Genomic DNA, 16,798 nt, shown 5'->3' with positions numbered 1-16,798 from the left:
GGTAATATTGGAATCCAAAGGAATGAAAGGATCTCTTGTCAGATGTGCTTGTATTATTATATGTCAGAATCTTTCGGATTGTATTTCCTTTTCTGTCATGTATTAATTTATCATGTTGCTATTTATATTTTTATTTTTTTAAAATAGAAAACATTTTATACTCATTCATTGATAAAAACTCGCGAGTAAGAGCTCTTACAAATAGAGCAAAAAACTTTGAAACAAATCATAGCCGAAGCTAAAGTTACAGTTATCAACTAATCAGGCCAAATAAAGGCAACAACATCCGCTAACCCATGACTATTCATCAAGTTTAAGATTAGCTCTACACCAAACAGACACCATCCAATGTATAGGTAACGCTTATTCCTCGACCCTGAGAGCAAAGAACCATATGCCGAAACTCATCCTCCTCGACCCGACAGCCAAGATACCGTTAACATCCACAATCCAAAGGTCTGGACCAAAAATAAAACTGGCTGATCATAGAGGGAGGACAAAACCTTATTACAAACAAAAATATGGGAAATAAAAAACGTACAGGGAAATAAAACAAGAAAGTAAATAACAAATACATGGAAAATGAAAATACAAGAAGCACACAAAGCGGATGACAGCAGCTAAAAGAAGGCCGATCGCGTGTTGGCCAGAAACTAACGCGAAGGGTGGCATTAGAAGCTCATCAAGAGGGGATGCGTGAAAAGACCCGGCAGTGGACGGTGGACGACAAAGCAAGTACAGAGGAGATCGGCGGCACACTCAAAGAAACTGGGGAAAGAGTTTGAGTGAATCTCTCAAGAGTGGCACCCACAAAGTGTGCCAAACATGCAAAAACAACAAAAAACAAACACAAACACAACGAGAAGTAAATGGCAAATAACAGGCAAAAACAGGAAAGGAAAAAAGCCACAAAAAACATAACAGAAACAAACCACAGCCAGAGCGACGGATCCGATGCGAAAAGTGGGATGGACACTGACAGATCCAGAGAGAAGGAAGGCGAGGCACGCGTCGAGGTGGGTCAGACGGAGGAAGGAAGATCGAGCCAAGGCAAGCCAATCCAAAGCCAAGCCCAACCTTGACAAGACATGGCAGAGACAGATGGGGGTGAAAAATACGGCACAGTGGAGAACGGTTATGTGGGCACAATGGCAAAGGGAGAAAGGCAAAACGCCAGAGAACGAGACAAAAAGGAAAAAGGGCGCATAGAATGGGGAAAAACCGCACAAGCCGAAGAGGGATGGAGGAGGCAACGGAGCTAGGGGCATCAAATAAATAGGCTAGTTCACCATGCGGAGGGGGCGAGAGGAGAAGGGAGGCATCCAACGGCCGTCCCTTCTCCCCAAACTTGGGTTTACCTTACCTGTGCGGCTCTCTAGAGAAAGAGTTAGGGTTTTTATTTTTTTATATCATATATAATACTAACAAACATTATTACATTATAAATACACTTAATCACATTAATTGACAATGTCCCCACCAAACTTTCAATTGTAACAATGCCCCTCCAAACTACTTAAACTTGTTAATGTTTCCTCCAATGACGAAACTATCCTTAGTAAAATAAAAATAAAATCCAAGGGTTGGCCAAATTTAAAAATAAAAAAAAAATAAAAAATCATTTTTATAAGAAATTTTTTTTTAAAAAAAAAAAATCGATTTTTTTATAAAAATTAAAAATTTTCGTTCTTTTTTATTATTATTATTTTTAATTTGTTTATATTAAAAGTTCTGTTTTAAAAAAATTAAAAAATTTCGTTCAAAAAAATAACAATTTTCGTTTTTTTTTTTTAAAAAAAAAAAAATTAAAAATCGTTTCTTTTAAATAAAAATTTCCGTTTAAAAAAATATAGAAATTTTCGTTTTAAAAAATAAAAAATTTCATTTTAAAAAAATGGTTTTTTAAATTAAGATTTTCGTTTTTTAAAATAATTATTTTTTATTTTTTTAAATTTATATGCGTATTTTTGTCTTATTGAGAAATCTATAGAAACATTTTTTTTTTTTTAGCTAGCCTTAGGGGTTAATGAAGGATTTGGGAAATTGGTTTAGGAAATTTTAAATTGAAAACTAATTTACGGTGGTTAATGAAGGATTTATGGTCAACGAAAAATAATTTCAGTTTGACTACTATTTTACGTTGTACTAAAATGCAAAAATCATTTTATGTTGAAAGAAACAGAGTCTAAGGTGAAAGTAGTTTTATAAATTATTTTTTTGATATTTTTATTTTGAAAAAGAGAACAAAAACGAGAAGAAGAAGGAAGTGTTATCAAGTAAAGCTCACTCTGGTTTTCCAAGATAATCAATTGACTTCTTTTTCTTTTTCCTTTTCCATGAACAAATGTGAGTTTGCTAAAAATCTATGTGAGAATTATATGATGTGTTAATCGTATTAAAACTCTAAATGAGAATCACATATTTTAATAGACTACATTAAAAGAATTTTTTCAAACTCAATTTTTATTTTATTTTTAAAAAAATATTTTCAGTGGAAAACATTTTACGTTTCTTTGAGCCTAAATATTCCTAGAAATTGATTAAACTTCCTAAGAGATGTAGCTTAAACCTATGTTGTAGAACTTACCGCCTCAGACTTCATCAGTTACATATCCATCCTAACATATGGAAATGAAAATTGTTGAGTTTGGAGAGGACATTCAAAGCATTTTCTAATGAATAACATGATAATACATATACACATAGCACATATATAGGGTAGGCCTACTGCCAAAGCTGCCTTTGCAGCTTCCATGGCTAATTTAGGCAGTTCATTTCCAACTGAAGCAACTTGAGAGCATTCAAAATCTATTTGCAATCACTTCCTTAGAAATAGAATAGTTATAACGGAGAGGAGGATTTCTTCCGGGCTGAAAGGAAACTTCTTACTTGCTTAATCAACCAATAAATAAATAATCAATTAACTTATAGACCTATCATGCGAGTAAACTATGACAGTTGGGCAAAACCAAAATTAGCATTGAATATAGAGAATCATTTTCTATTAGCAGAACCATAGAACAAAGGCTAAAATATAACATACAACCTCTCAGGTGATGTAATGTGTCATGTTAATCAGGAAACTTAATCCTCATTCATCCCTAGAATAGACAAGAACAAAGCTTTTCTTTCTAAATTCAAAAACATTACACAGAAGAAATTGGAGAGAAAATCCTTCAGATTTCTTCTTTCTCCCTCAAAAGAGTTAAAAAAAACTAATTTCACCTTTACATCTTATAAATAAGTTCATCCCCCCTTCTCCAGAAGGCCATCATACCCTGTAATCTTTAACTTCCACAAATTGCACACTTATGAAACCCAGGTACTCCCCTATGTGTGGAGTCACTTTGACACTTTGTAATGTCAGCCGCTGATATTGCACTACTACTTGATGTGTCCCTATTAAGTGTAATAGAAAGCACGCGGGGTTAGAATTTCATGGAATCATAAGTATAGCATGGCATATTCGGTGAGAGAAGAAAATATGACCTGTGTATTATCCAAATTCAACCAACGTGATAAATGTCAATTGCAATAACTACAACTACTGCTACCAACATTTTCTATGGATACAAATTATGTCATGGCAAAAATCCCTTCCTCACCCATACCTTGTATAGAAGTTAAATTTACTTTCTTTTCTTTTTTAATTAAAATAAAAGCGCATTCTTAAGAAAATTCTTCACAAACATGCTTTTTTTGATGATCAAATCCCAAAACTTAATAACTCCTATTTAAGATATTCATTGTAAAAGACATATATAAAGCCATGGAAACACACCAGAATCTAGCACACATCTTTTCCAAGAGACATGTCCAAAAGGGAAGGGACGGAAAAAGAAAGGCAACAAACAATACTATTCTAGATTATCAGTATTTTGAAGATTGCATTATGAGCGCAATGCGTATTTCATCCTTCGCTACTGTTGTTATGGACTAAATATGTATGTATTCCGCTTCATACTTCACATATATCAAATCAGCCACACCAGCATGCACACTTTCACATATTTCCTCACTATTAGTTAGAAAAACAACACAGTACACTTTATAAGAAAATAGCATCATCAACAAATTTGACCTAATATAAATAAGAGGTTATCTTGACTCTTTTATTTTGGATGATTAATTTTTAATGACGCAAAAAACGAATACAAACTCTCTCTAGCCAAAAGCTAACTAAAAACCAAGAGGCTAACAACCAACATTTTCTTCATTCACCTTAACTTTACCATTCCCACAATAGCATTGCATAAATTATTAAAAAACAAAAAAAAAGAAAGGAAAATTTAGAGAAAGCAAGAAACTTACAGTGAAAAGCAATATGATATGTCAGTGGGGGCCTCCGTCTTATATCTAAGGACGGCAACAACAGATATTACAAAAGAGCTCCTGACAATGGTGGCATCAATTATGACAACTTGAAGTTCAGGTGCAGATTGCACAAGGCCGAAGAATCGACCCTCTAAATGAACAAACCCAGGCATACACATGAGCGTCTGATTTTCCACAAACGAAATTCCAAGGCCTTTGAGACTCCCTTGGAGCCACATATCTTTCTCTACATTATAGGCTAGCAAATCTGCATCACTTGTAAGCCAATAAACAGTATTAGCAACTGTAACCGCCCTTTCTCCCCATCCATCCCATCCGATAGGACATTTACGGTGTATTGGGCGCTTGCCGAGACAACTCCAAACACGAAGCTCCACATCATATACGTAAAATATAGCGGAGTATTCTCCCGGGACAACAGGGGCAATAAGAATCCTCTTTGGATTTTCAAGAGTCCCATAAATAAGCTTACGTCCCACATAAAATGGAGGCTCAGGCAAAGGTTTCCAAGGTTCCCATTCATTAATTTTGGGTTTATTAATCTTGGGTTCATACATCTCAACCAATGGCCCAGCAGTAGCAGTAGTAGTAGCAGTAGAAGGAAAACCCCCTACAACAAAGAGTTTCTGATCGTGGACTAAAATTAGAGGCTCTATTCTCGAAGAAGTCATGTAATTATTTGCAGGTACCAAATCAGGGGTGCTAGAGGTGAAGTCTAGTTTGAGCACATCGGGAATAATTGAGCGTGGAAAGCAGTAACAATCGGGAACGTGGAAACCACCTATATAATAAATTTCGGATCCTAAAACTGCAACCAAGGAGGCTACTGGAACAAAACCCTTCCAAAAAGGAAAAATTTCTACAGGCTTGAGAGGAAGGAAAGCAGGTACCTGAAGGTGGTACCACCTGGAAATCGGCATTGAGTGATGATCCGTGCGGCCCTCCGGCTGCTGAGTAGGCATACAGACGACGATCTCGCAAGGACGAGTCAAAATTCTGGTAGGATGATGAGAATATAAACGCGCTGAATAAGGAATTGCTTGCATCCGTAGGTCTTCTATATTTCGGGAAGCAGGAGAGAGTTCATCAAATGATGACCAAGAACGCGACCGTCTCAATTTCACTGGTTTATTCACCACTGCGAAGCCTTCCTCCATGAAGGATTCCTTAGCCTGCCTAATCATTCTCAAGGAAAATGCTGATGTGCTTCAAATTAATTTCTACAAAGAATGCAACAGAAAAATAATTACAATCACAATACAAACCAACAAATGGAATTAGTAGCAAAAAAAATTAAACACTTACCCAGCTGATTTCTGTTTGGACGCCGAGAAACACGTACAACGGCCAGAGTTGGGCCAAGGTCTCCCACCCCAATCGCTTTCCTCCGCACACCGACGGTGGCCAAGCCACTGTGCTTCAATCCGCAAACGATTTTCTGGAGAGAAGGGAAAAATTGCTTTGAAAGACTCAAACAAAACAATGGGCATTTAAATTTTGAATTTCATATTGCTTTACACATAGCATATTCTAAGCTGTTTGTTGTAAAAGACGGCCAAGAATCAAGATTAACAAAATTGGGGGCCGGCAATTTTTATAACATTGTCGGAGATCCTGATCCTAAAAACACAACTAATATTTAATATAATATAAAGATAATATATGTTAGAAATATCAACTTATGGTTAGAGTTCTACAACAATACAAACACATAAATATGATAATATGTTTTGATATCTTAATGGGTTCTGGTCAAAACAAGATAATACTTTATTTAAGATTAGAGTTGAACTATAATAGAATTAGAACTCAACACCAAATCCCCCTCTCTCCGGATTTAGTCCTTAGTTTAAATACAATAACTAATAATATGATACTTTGAGAGAGAGAGAGATAATGATGAAAAAAAATGTTGAAAATCCCCTTCAGTAAATTACTGCAGAAGCTGCACGACGACAACTCCCAGAGAGAGAGAGATACCTGCACGAGGAGTGGACGACGGCTCCTGTGCTCCAGCTGCTCAAAGACGGAGGGTTTGAAGGCTGGGGCTGGAGAAGAAGTTGAGAGGGGAATATTATTTTTTAATTAGTGAACACATGGCATATTCTAGACCATTGGATGAGAATTAATGGTCAAGATTAAAAAAGAAAATTGAAGGGCAATTCGTAGGATGACTCTTTGTTCAACGTAATTAAGTTCGCACAGGCGTTTTTTTTTAATTATATTTTTTTGAGTAAACCTCCTATGCGGTCGAGCTGCAAAAGTAGTCTTTTGCAGCCCCCAATAGAACATTGACACATAGGAAAAATGTACAAAACTATCTTACACCTAAAACACTAGATTCTTCCTCCCATTTCTTCTTCTCTCCTATTTCTTCCTTCCCGCCGACAACTCCTCTTCTTCTTCCTCCCATTTCTTCCTTCTTCTCTCCCACGCTGGCCGTGGGTCACGCCAGATTGGGGAAACAAATATTCTCAACAATCAACCCATTAAAATCCATCCAAAACCCATTCGGCCAAACCATCCCCACCCCAAACCCATTCGACCAAACCATCCCCAAAAGCACTACTACAAACCAAACATCAACACCAATTTCACAAAGAACATAGCACTACCCACTCGATTAAGAACACCCAAAATCAAATACCCAACTTAATTCAAGAATCAACAGCAAAGGGGATGAATTTTACCTTTGAAGAATCAAATCATTTCATCCGACCGAAATGGGGAAAAACAGAGGAGGAAGAGAAGACCTGCAATCAAAAATGACATTCAGAAGAAAGTCTCCGGCGCCGTGGGATGCTGCTGGCCGGCGCCGGTAGTTTGGTTGTGGGTTTGCTAGCAGGTGGTGTTTTGTTTGTGAATTTGCTGTTATTTGGTGTTTTGATTTTATTTTGTCAAAATGAGCTTGGTGATGTGTCACTATAAGAGTGGATGCTGCAAAACAATCCTTTTGCAGCATGACCGCATAGTAGGGGCTCCCTATTTTTTTTTATGGAACACTTTTGTTGTATCGTGATTTACGTGATCTTGTTGTATATGATCACTGACCACTATAACTCATATGCATCATGTACGTCCCGTGCATGGTTTGTTTTAAAACAAAATAACGGACATCGACCAGACAAATTGTACTGCACCTTTTTAATTTTGTTGTTTATGTTCGATCATGCGTCTCTTTGTTTTTGTTTTTGTTTTTTTTTTTAAAAATAATAATAATAATTAATTGGGTTAAGATCACAATTCACATCAAACCAATTTGCTAACAAGTTAAATTACCTTTTAGGCCGAAAGAAAATGATAGATTTAATTGATTAATATTTTATCACTCTCCTTATGTGTAAGTTTAAACTATTTTTTAATAAGTAAGATTTAACATGTAAAATGTTTAATTGAATTATAATATAAATATTGGATTTGAACTCATGAGATTACCGGTATTAGGGGCGGACCCACCTTATAGAGTGGGGGACCATGGCAACGCCAACACAATTTTTTTTCCCCTTAAGCCCTTTAAAAAAAAATAAAAAAAATAAAAAAAATAAAAAAAATACATGTAATGACCATTCCAAATTACCGTTCAAACCCCCCAACTCTCCCACCCCCACCAAAATTTTCCCCTAAAATTTTCTCCCTTAATATGCTTCCCCTTAAAAAACCCCCACTTGGGCCACTTGCCCACTTTAAGAATAAAAAAAAATATAAGCTTTTATCAACACACATTCCTAGAAGAATAGGAATGCCAAGGAAAATAGGAAAAAAAAAAAATTATTATAGGTCCCTAGCCTCACGCAGCAGTCTAAGAGCCCAGTTTGCCTATTTCTAAGAGCCAGTTTCCCTAGTCTCATGCAACAGGTCGGAAAAATCCCCAGAACTTAAAGACAAAAATAAAAAATCATAACATTCTATCGGCAATTAGGGAGGGAGGTGTCCTCAGGGGCAAAATAGTAATTTAGTATATATATAATTGCTTGCATGGCAGGTTGACATGTATCTCCACATTAAAAAGTGACAATTTTTTATATGTGGACAATATAACAAGTGACAATTTTTTAGTTAAAATTTGGGCAAAAAAAGTCACTTGTAAAACTGTAAGGATAAGTATATTATAAATCCTTTAGTCGATCCGCAAAAATTGAAAACTTCATTTTTTTTCTTCGAATTTTTACTTATAGTTAATCGGAAAAGGCAAATAAATCCACACCATTATATATTTTCCAATTTTTTAACGTCGGTCCGTCTCAAACAAAACGCACAATTTCACCTCACTTTAAAATATTAATTTAATTTTAAAATTTAAATCTAAAAATTCTAAAAATAAAAAATAAAAAACAACCTAAGGAGTTTTCAGTTTTGGCGCATTGATTCAGAAATTTATAAGATATTTACCCAAATTATAATGATCAAAATTAAAAATTCGAATTCTTATTTGCCACATAGGCAAAAATAAGTGGCTTTGGAGATACTTTGCCTTTTGTTTTTGAAAAATGCTGGAATTCAATATTTTTCTCTATTTTTTGCGCTTATGGTGTAACATTTGAACTTGGACTAATAATTAGTCTAGCCAACTTTTCTATCATCATACCAAATTTGACTTTTTGGGCTTGAATTAAAAACATATGGAATTGGAAACATATAATTCAAAGGTACACGTCACCTCCACCACCTTGAAAATCATTCCTTCTTTTGTTTTTTTTCTTTTTCTTCCTTTTACCCTAAAACACATTCGGGGTATAATGCCATAATGAGATATTGGGATTTTTTTTTCTTCCTATTTTGTAATTATTTTCAAGTTATTAGGATTTTTTTTTTTTTATCGAGATGCTCTGCAATACACCTGCAATTCCTAAATCGCGGCAATTCATTTATAATGAAGTGCTAAGATTGCTACATCATGGAAAAATAACTCACCCCTTTTTTTTTCTTCATTTTCCTTCCCCTCTCTCTTCGATGACCCACGACTTTGGAGATTGGAGACTCAGAGCTAGCCAAGGACCCACACGATTTTTTTCTAATCAAATTAGAAAAAGCGGGTTACAATATAAAACAACCAAAATGGATGAGCACTCCAACAACAAAGCTCAAATGGTAAATACAGTACAAATTCAGTAACAAATTATAAATCCCGTCCAAAAGGACCCACATGGAAAAACCTTATACTACCTTGAAGAGTTGAATTTTACTCTTAAAATATGATCGTTAATTGCAACCTCAATTATGTCATTAATGCAATGTCGTGACTCTAACCTTTTCACGTCTTATAAACAAAAATTGACAACTCATGGTTTTAATGTAATAATTTGAAAGCAAGATGGGTCTTGCTATTCACCAAATACTATATATGGAGAACACTTTTCAGGGTGGATGAATTCCGCGTTAAATACATATAAATTCTACAGCGTGAGGTAGATTTTTATTTTCCTTAATTTTATTACTCTTGATGATATTTTATTTAAATTAAATTTTTTTTAATTAAAAATTGAGGAATACTAAATAGCATACTTCAATTATATACTATGTTCATGTGACATTGTCAATTCACCATTAAATTAATATTAATTAAACAAAATTAAATAATAAATTGACAATACCACGTTAGCATAGTGGGATGAGAATATGTTATTTAAACTCTCTTTAAAAAGTAGCAACTCACAAGCTCATATTAACATATTAAGGGTGCGTTTGACATTGTAATTTTATAAACAAAAAGTGTGATTTTTTTTTAAAAAAAGATTGTTTGGAATTGAGATTTTTTTTTTAAAAAAAATTAATTTAAAAATATTTTTTTTCAGATTTTTTTGAAAATGCATAATTCTAAAGGCTATCTACAATTTGAAAGGCCAATTTATAATTTTGTCAAACGTTTAACTGCATTTTTAAAAATCACACTTTCAAATTCCTATTTTGAAATAGCACTTTTTGAAATCGCAAACAACCCAAAATTATGGGAAGCATTTAAAGTGTATCCACTAAATTTATTGAATTGACTGCCAATAGATTCTAATCTATGTATCCATATATTCAAATACAATAAATTGTGTCCAAATCTTAGGAAATGATCTAAAAAGATGGCTATAATTAAATGAACAACGCGTTTACAAATAAATTCTGGTTCAAATTGTAGTTTAGAATTCATACCATATAAATTCATCTATGTGCGCGACTTGTGATTTAAAAACAATATAAATTTCCAATGCTACCCCATCTGACTCAAATTCACCCATGCCACAACAGCAAGCCATTATGACTTGCTCCCACCGCGACCAAATGGACTCACAATTCAATTTTCGTGCGAATATTATTCTGGCTTTCGGGTTGAAGATAATGAGTTTTGGTTTAAAGTTTTTTGCCCTTAATGTCGAGTAATAAGAACTACTTATACATTAGTTTGAGTCTATTTGACACAAATTTACTGTTTAATTTAAAAATTAGTTATAAATTAACTGATTTTGTATGAATCTGAAATGTAATACGTTATTTTTAACGCTTATAACCTCGTAACTTCAGCTATGATTGCTTCCAAGTTTTGCTCTGTGTTGTTTAAACTTTATGCTCGTTTATCAATAAATGAAATGAAATTCAACTGTTTAAAAAAATAAAAATTATGATATTTCTTAAAACCGAAGCAACCAAAACGTAGCAGTCTCCTCCCATCCCCAAGAAGTAAATCCCTGAACAAATTCATTAAAAAAAACCAATAATACGACAGAAAAAACAGAAATTAAAATAGAAAACGGCGATAATACGACGTTTAGACAGAACTTAGAGCCCCTTCGATACCCAAATGGAGACACCCCTTCGTCATCTTAATGCACAAGTCTTTTTTTTTTTTTTTTTTTACTTTATAATTTTAATTAATTTTCAATTTACCAGTCACATCTAGCTTATTAAAAAAATCAGAACATAAAACCACTAGCAAATACTTAAATGAAAAACTCTTTATTTTTTATTATTGATTCATGAGAATAGTTAAGAAATATTGATCAGTTTTATAAATTAAAAATAAAAATAAAAATAAAAATCGGAAGATAAAATAGAAAACGGCGATAATACGGCCTTTGAGGGGCTCCATTGCCAGGCTTCTGCATAGCTGTAAACGATAGTCAAGTCCGCCCTCCCCACAACAAAGACGTAACGATGACGTGGTGCCCGGAAGGGCCTGTTGACGGTCAACGCTAGCGTGCAAACTTTCGCTCTAAGATGACATAAAGACCAAAAACTCCCACGGATTCTCCGCCATCCACCACGTGTCGTGCTCTGATTGGTCCATGCTCTTCTTCTCTCACTCGTGGCGACCTTTATTAAACACAACCCCTCCGCCCTTTCCCTTCTCATTTCCATTTCTTTCTCTAATTTCACGCACTCAGAGAGACGGAGGATCTTCTACGCGGACCAGAAAGGTATGGTCTCTGAAGCTCTGATCGGTTTCTTTGCTATACAGGCTTAGGCTTGGGGTTGGTTTTAGGGTCAGATCCGATGGATTTTTGTTTGTTTTGGCGCGTTGATGTGTGTTTTGTAGGCTGGTTCTTATGAGATCTAGAGCTATTGTTTGCTCGATTTGTTTTTTCCTTTGTTATTAAGTTATTTTTTGGTTTTATTTTCGGTGTCTTTTACTGGATCTGCTAGATTTGAGCTTTTGACGCTTGTTGATTTGACCGGAGAACTGTTGAGATTTCTATTTATTATTTGGTTTGCAAGGAAGTGTCTGAAAAGAAAGAGAAAAAGGAAAATGATTGGAGTGTGAATCTCGGTTTTGTTATTGGTAAAGACGGAGGGTATGAGGGTATGAGGGTATGAGAACCTTTCGTCAAGTGAGTGTCAAATGTCTGTTTGTAATAGTTTATGTGAGTTTGTGGTTCTTTGGAGAAGTTATATATATAGCGTAAGTGTGATTTGATCTGTTTGGTTGCTGAGAAATTTTGAGGCAAGGAAAGAAATAAACGTGTTCGGTATTGGTGTTAGGGTTTGAAACTTCAAGGGAGAAAACAAAAATATTTCTCTGAACTTTTACTAATGCTAAATTTGTCACCTTTCTTTCTCACATATTTTAGCAACCATACTTTGAGTTAATTTATTTTTGCTTGCTATGTTGATGTAAATGATAATAGATTGCTAAGCAATGTGTATCAAGTTATGATTGAGAATTTAAAGTTTTGGATTTTCAGAAAATTGATAATTGTCCTCATTGTGCCTCAATCATGTACCGGGGGTTGGGTTTCATTTTTCTGTATATCACAACAATTTTAGTCATAAGATTTCAATAATTCCATTTTATTTTTGCTTCCTAATATCTGTTAGCAAACCACACAGATGGTCTGGTGATTAGTTGTTAATTGGTGACTGCATTCCAATGTTAATTCCGCATGTGATTTATGATTGTTATGCAATGTTTGTCAAGTGGCTGTATTGGTGTTTGATTTAGAGTTTGTAATATCTAGGTCATCATATTAATAAGAATATTTTGAATTGATTTGCAGACTTGAGTAATTGTTTGGTATAGCAAAGATGTCACCAGCTGATTCTTCTCGCGAGGAGAATGTCTACATGGCCAAACTGGCCGAGCAGGCTGAACGTTATGAGGAAATGGTTGAGTTCATGGAGAAAGTTGCAAAGACAGTGGATGTTGAGGAGTTATCTGTGGAGGAAAGGAACCTCCTCTCTGTGGCTTACAAGAATGTGATTGGGGCCAGGAGGGCTTCATGGAGGATCATCTCTTCCATTGAGCAGAAGGAGGAGAGTAGGGGAAATGAGGATCATGTTGCAGTCATCAAGGAGTACAGAGGCAAGATTGAGTCCGAGCTGAGCAAGATCTGTGATGGCATTTTGAGCCTTCTTGAGTCGCATCTCATCCCATCAGCCTCATCTGCTGAGTCGAAGGTGTTTTATCTTAAGATGAAGGGTGATTACCACAGGTACCTGGCTGAATTTAAGACTGGATCTGAAAGGAAGGAAGCTGCTGAGAGCACCTTGTTGGCTTACAAGTCTGCTCAGGTAGGTATTTCGGTGTTGGTATGTTTTTTTGGCTGACAATCTGCTCAGGTAGCTTGTTGGCTCACCACAGGTACCTGGCTGAGGCTTTTAGTTATGATTGTTTTACACTATTTTTGTGGGTATTTTCTGTGATAATAATTTCTGAGCCTGCTTTTTTTCTTCTTTATACAGGATATTGCTCTGGCTGAACTTGCTCCTACTCACCCAATAAGGCTCGGTCTTGCACTTAACTTCTCTGTATTCTACTATGAAATCCTTAACTCACCTGACCGTGCTTGCAATCTTGCAAAACAGGTATTTTTACTAAATTGCTTTTACTTATTGTTTTGCAGTTGTTGGTATAGGGGTATGCTTTACTAGAATGTGTTGGATTGCTTGATTCCTAGTTGTACATGTAATTTATGAAATTATAGGCCATTCTTTTGGCTGGTTCAAATAAATATTAGCTTCTAAGAAATACATGTTGTCTGGTGATGATTGAGATCTAGATATTGAGTGATCTTTATAATATATCCAAGGGTTTTGTGAACATATCCATGCTTGCTTTAGATACATTATGATAGAGGGATGATTCAATAGTCTTGACTGTAGGTTATATGAAGGTTCTAAACTTTTTATTCCTTTGTTGTAGCATTTTCTTTTATAAATTGAATGGCATTTGTTAAAAAAATTGATTTAGCTGTCTGAAGTTTCACTGAAATTTTGACATGAAGGATTTAAGCCATCCACAAGGTTGTATGCCCTCTTTCTTATTGTCACCCCCTTAATATTTTGCAGGCTTTCGACGAGGCTATATCCGAGCTGGATACATTGGGTGAGGAGTCATACAAGGACAGTACATTGATCATGCAGCTTCTTCGAGACAATCTGACTTTGTGGACTTCTGACATAACGGTTTCTCTCTCTTTTCTCTCTCTCTCTCTCTCTCTCCGCCCATGTGTGAGCCCATAAGCATTCATACCCATTGCATGTGTGTGCCACCTATGTGTGTTTGTGTCTATATATCACTTTACGCTGAATTTTTGTTGTCCAAACTGTTTTGTTATCATCCTGAACATAAATCAGCAAACCTACCTACTAGGTTTGACATTAAATTCTTCTTCTTGTGCCCCCCCCTCCCCCCAATTTGGCATTTGGCATTTATAGAAGGTAAGCTGGTCTGAGCTAGGTTGGTTTGATATTTAACCCGGATTGTGCTGGGGTCAAAAGCATCATTACTAGGTTTGACCTATATGGATGGATCATGGTACCTAAATTATTGAAGCTTACCTGGACCCAAAATTTGTTTCTCAGTACATTGAAAGTAACTGTCAAAATTGACTAAGGTTGAGTTGTACTGATTCTTATTCGTTAATCTAAGTCGTGCCCAATCCGTTAATAGTGGGTGGGGTGGGTGCACAAGTGCAGTTTGTCTATGATTGTTGCTTTCTCAAGTTTTCGTGTTGATTTGTTTTTGCTAAATGCATATGTTGTTTTCTATTCTAGGATGATGCTGGGGATGAGATTAAGGAAGCATCTAAGCGTGAGTCAGCCGAGGGGCAGCAGCCGCCGTCGCAGTGATAAATTCGTAGGATGTGTACTTTGTATTTTTAATCTTGAGACCTTTACATAGATGGCATGTGGGTTGTTGTAGCAGGATTTCATAATGAACTGGTGATCTTGAGTGCTTACATCTGCACTTGGGGTTGAATTGTTCCGAAAGATATGAATGTGCTTTTATTATTGATGGGAAGAATGTGGTTTGGCGTTTGAGTGATGGTGGTGTATAATTAGCGTTGAAATTGATGCCTTTTTAAGTGTCAGTTGCATGGCAATTTTGGCCCAGTTGTTTTTGCTCTGTTGTTGCATAAAATAATTTTGGTGTATCAGTATACATATATTCTTAACGCTTGGTAATATAACTATTCCGAAGTTAATCTATTATTATACCATTTTCCTGTTTTAATAAAAATTATTATTATTATTATTATTATTATTATTATTATTGTTATTTTAATGGAATAGCCAGCCTGTTTGGGCTTGCAATTAAGAAACAGAGCTTTTAAGTCAAAAATAATTTTTGGATAAAAGTTTTATTTTTAAGTTTTTATCAAAAATATATTTTGGCCATTTTTAGAGCCTTTTCGGGTCTGCAATTAAGCGCTTCTAAGCCTTGAAAAGCCCATTTCAGAAAGACTAGGATCGTTTGGTAAAATCCTATGAAAGGACTTTCGAGTTTGCAAATGCTCCAAACCCACGTTTAGTCTAAAGCTCAAATTCAAGGCTTTTGACAAAAAAGACTTCTAACCAAAATGCGCGCTGCAATTTTGGTTTAATCAAAATCACAATTGGACAAAAATATCCTAACAAAGTTCACATAATCACAACAATACTGAGATATATATACATATTTTTCCACGTTTTACATCCTCTTCAATGAATCTGAGAGCTGCAAGCCTGCAAACCCTTCTACGATTTGGAGAATTGATGAGCTCGTTGCTTCTCTTCGATAGCTGGATATTGTGGTAAGTTTGATCATTCGACTGGGTCTTTTTGGGTCTCAAAACTCTCAACCGCCATTAATGTATGGATGAGCTTCCGTTGGAATGATGGATTTTTGGGGTCAAAGATAAAGAGATGAATTTTGGAGTTATTGGTTTCTTAGTGCACTCTAGTTTTCTTGGAGCGATTAGAAGAGATTTATAGAGTGAGAGAGAGACGATGGTTCTTTTGATTTGGGCGAGAGAAAAATTTGTGACTAAAGGAGAGAGTTCTTGGAGAGGAGAAAACGCATTGATTTTTTTTTTTTTTATCTCTATCTCTATCTTTGGGTATCTCGTTGTGCAGCAAAGAAAAGTGTGGTAGATATGGGTTTGTCAGATTAACTTTTTTTTTTTCTTTTTTTTCCCTAAATTGTTTCTAGAACATATTTGTTTTTTTATGTTGAATTGTTCCTTTTTGCCCACTCATGTTTCTTTATTTTTTATACTATTATTATAGTTTTGTATTTAAAGTTAAAACATCAATAATCTTTCATGTCTTTTATTGTCATTTTTGTAACTAAAAACACATTTTTAGTTTTGTTACCAAACATCAATAATTTTAAAAAAGCGCTTAAGACATGCCGTTCCCAAACATGTAAACAATTTTTCAATAAAAGCGCTTTTGACAAAAGCTCACAAACAAAAGCTCTATATCCAAAAGCGTTATATCTCACCGCAATACCAAACATACTCTTAGGCTTTTTAGATCCTTAAAAGCACTTTTAATTCTTTTACGAAGTGAATATATATATATATATATATATATATATATATTTTTAAATGGATTTTTTGAGTGTTAAAAGCACTTTTAGATTTCTTAGACGCAATTTCAAACATGTCCTTAATCTAAGGACAAATTTGGAATTGCTTTAAAAAATAATGCTTTTAAGTCAAAAAGAGCTTTCGGGCAAAAATTTCATTTTTAAGCTTTTGTCAAAAATGTTTTTTTG

The 16,798-nt window shown here is 35.0% G+C and overlaps 2 protein-coding genes across 2 annotated transcripts; one reads left to right on the top strand and one right to left on the bottom strand.

The window, feature by feature from the left end:
• Nucleotides 1-2,964: 2,964 nt before the first annotated feature.
• Nucleotides 2,965-5,729, bottom strand: LOC132181098 (uncharacterized). Its single transcript, XM_059594163.2, has 3 exons — nt 5,641-5,729; nt 4,312-5,555; nt 2,965-3,399 (listed from the first exon to the last, which is right to left on the bottom strand). The coding sequence occupies exons 2-3, from the start codon at nt 5,517-5,519 to the stop codon at nt 3,288-3,290; spliced, it is 1,320 nt and encodes a 439-aa protein (XP_059450146.2). The 5' UTR covers nt 5,520-5,555; nt 5,641-5,729; the 3' UTR covers nt 2,965-3,287.
• Nucleotides 5,730-11,627: 5,898 nt separating this feature from the next.
• On the top strand, nt 11,628-15,078 carry LOC132180828 (14-3-3-like protein A). The gene is made up of 5 exons (XM_059593797.2): nt 11,628-11,735; nt 12,813-13,326; nt 13,498-13,620; nt 14,104-14,220; nt 14,812-15,078. The coding sequence occupies exons 2-5, from the start codon at nt 12,841-12,843 to the stop codon at nt 14,884-14,886; spliced, it is 801 nt and encodes a 266-aa protein (XP_059449780.1). The 5' UTR covers nt 11,628-11,735; nt 12,813-12,840; the 3' UTR covers nt 14,887-15,078.
• Nucleotides 15,079-16,798: the final 1,720 nt, after the last annotated feature.

The sequence above is a fragment of the Corylus avellana genome, chromosome 5 (genome assembly GCF_965113065.1).
Source record: "Corylus avellana chromosome 5, dhCorAvel1.hap1.2, whole genome shotgun sequence".
NCBI lineage: Eukaryota > Viridiplantae > Streptophyta > Magnoliopsida > Fagales > Betulaceae > Corylus > Corylus avellana.
Note: the sequence above shows the minus strand (reverse complement) of the source record. Positions and strands in the feature narration are given on the sequence as shown.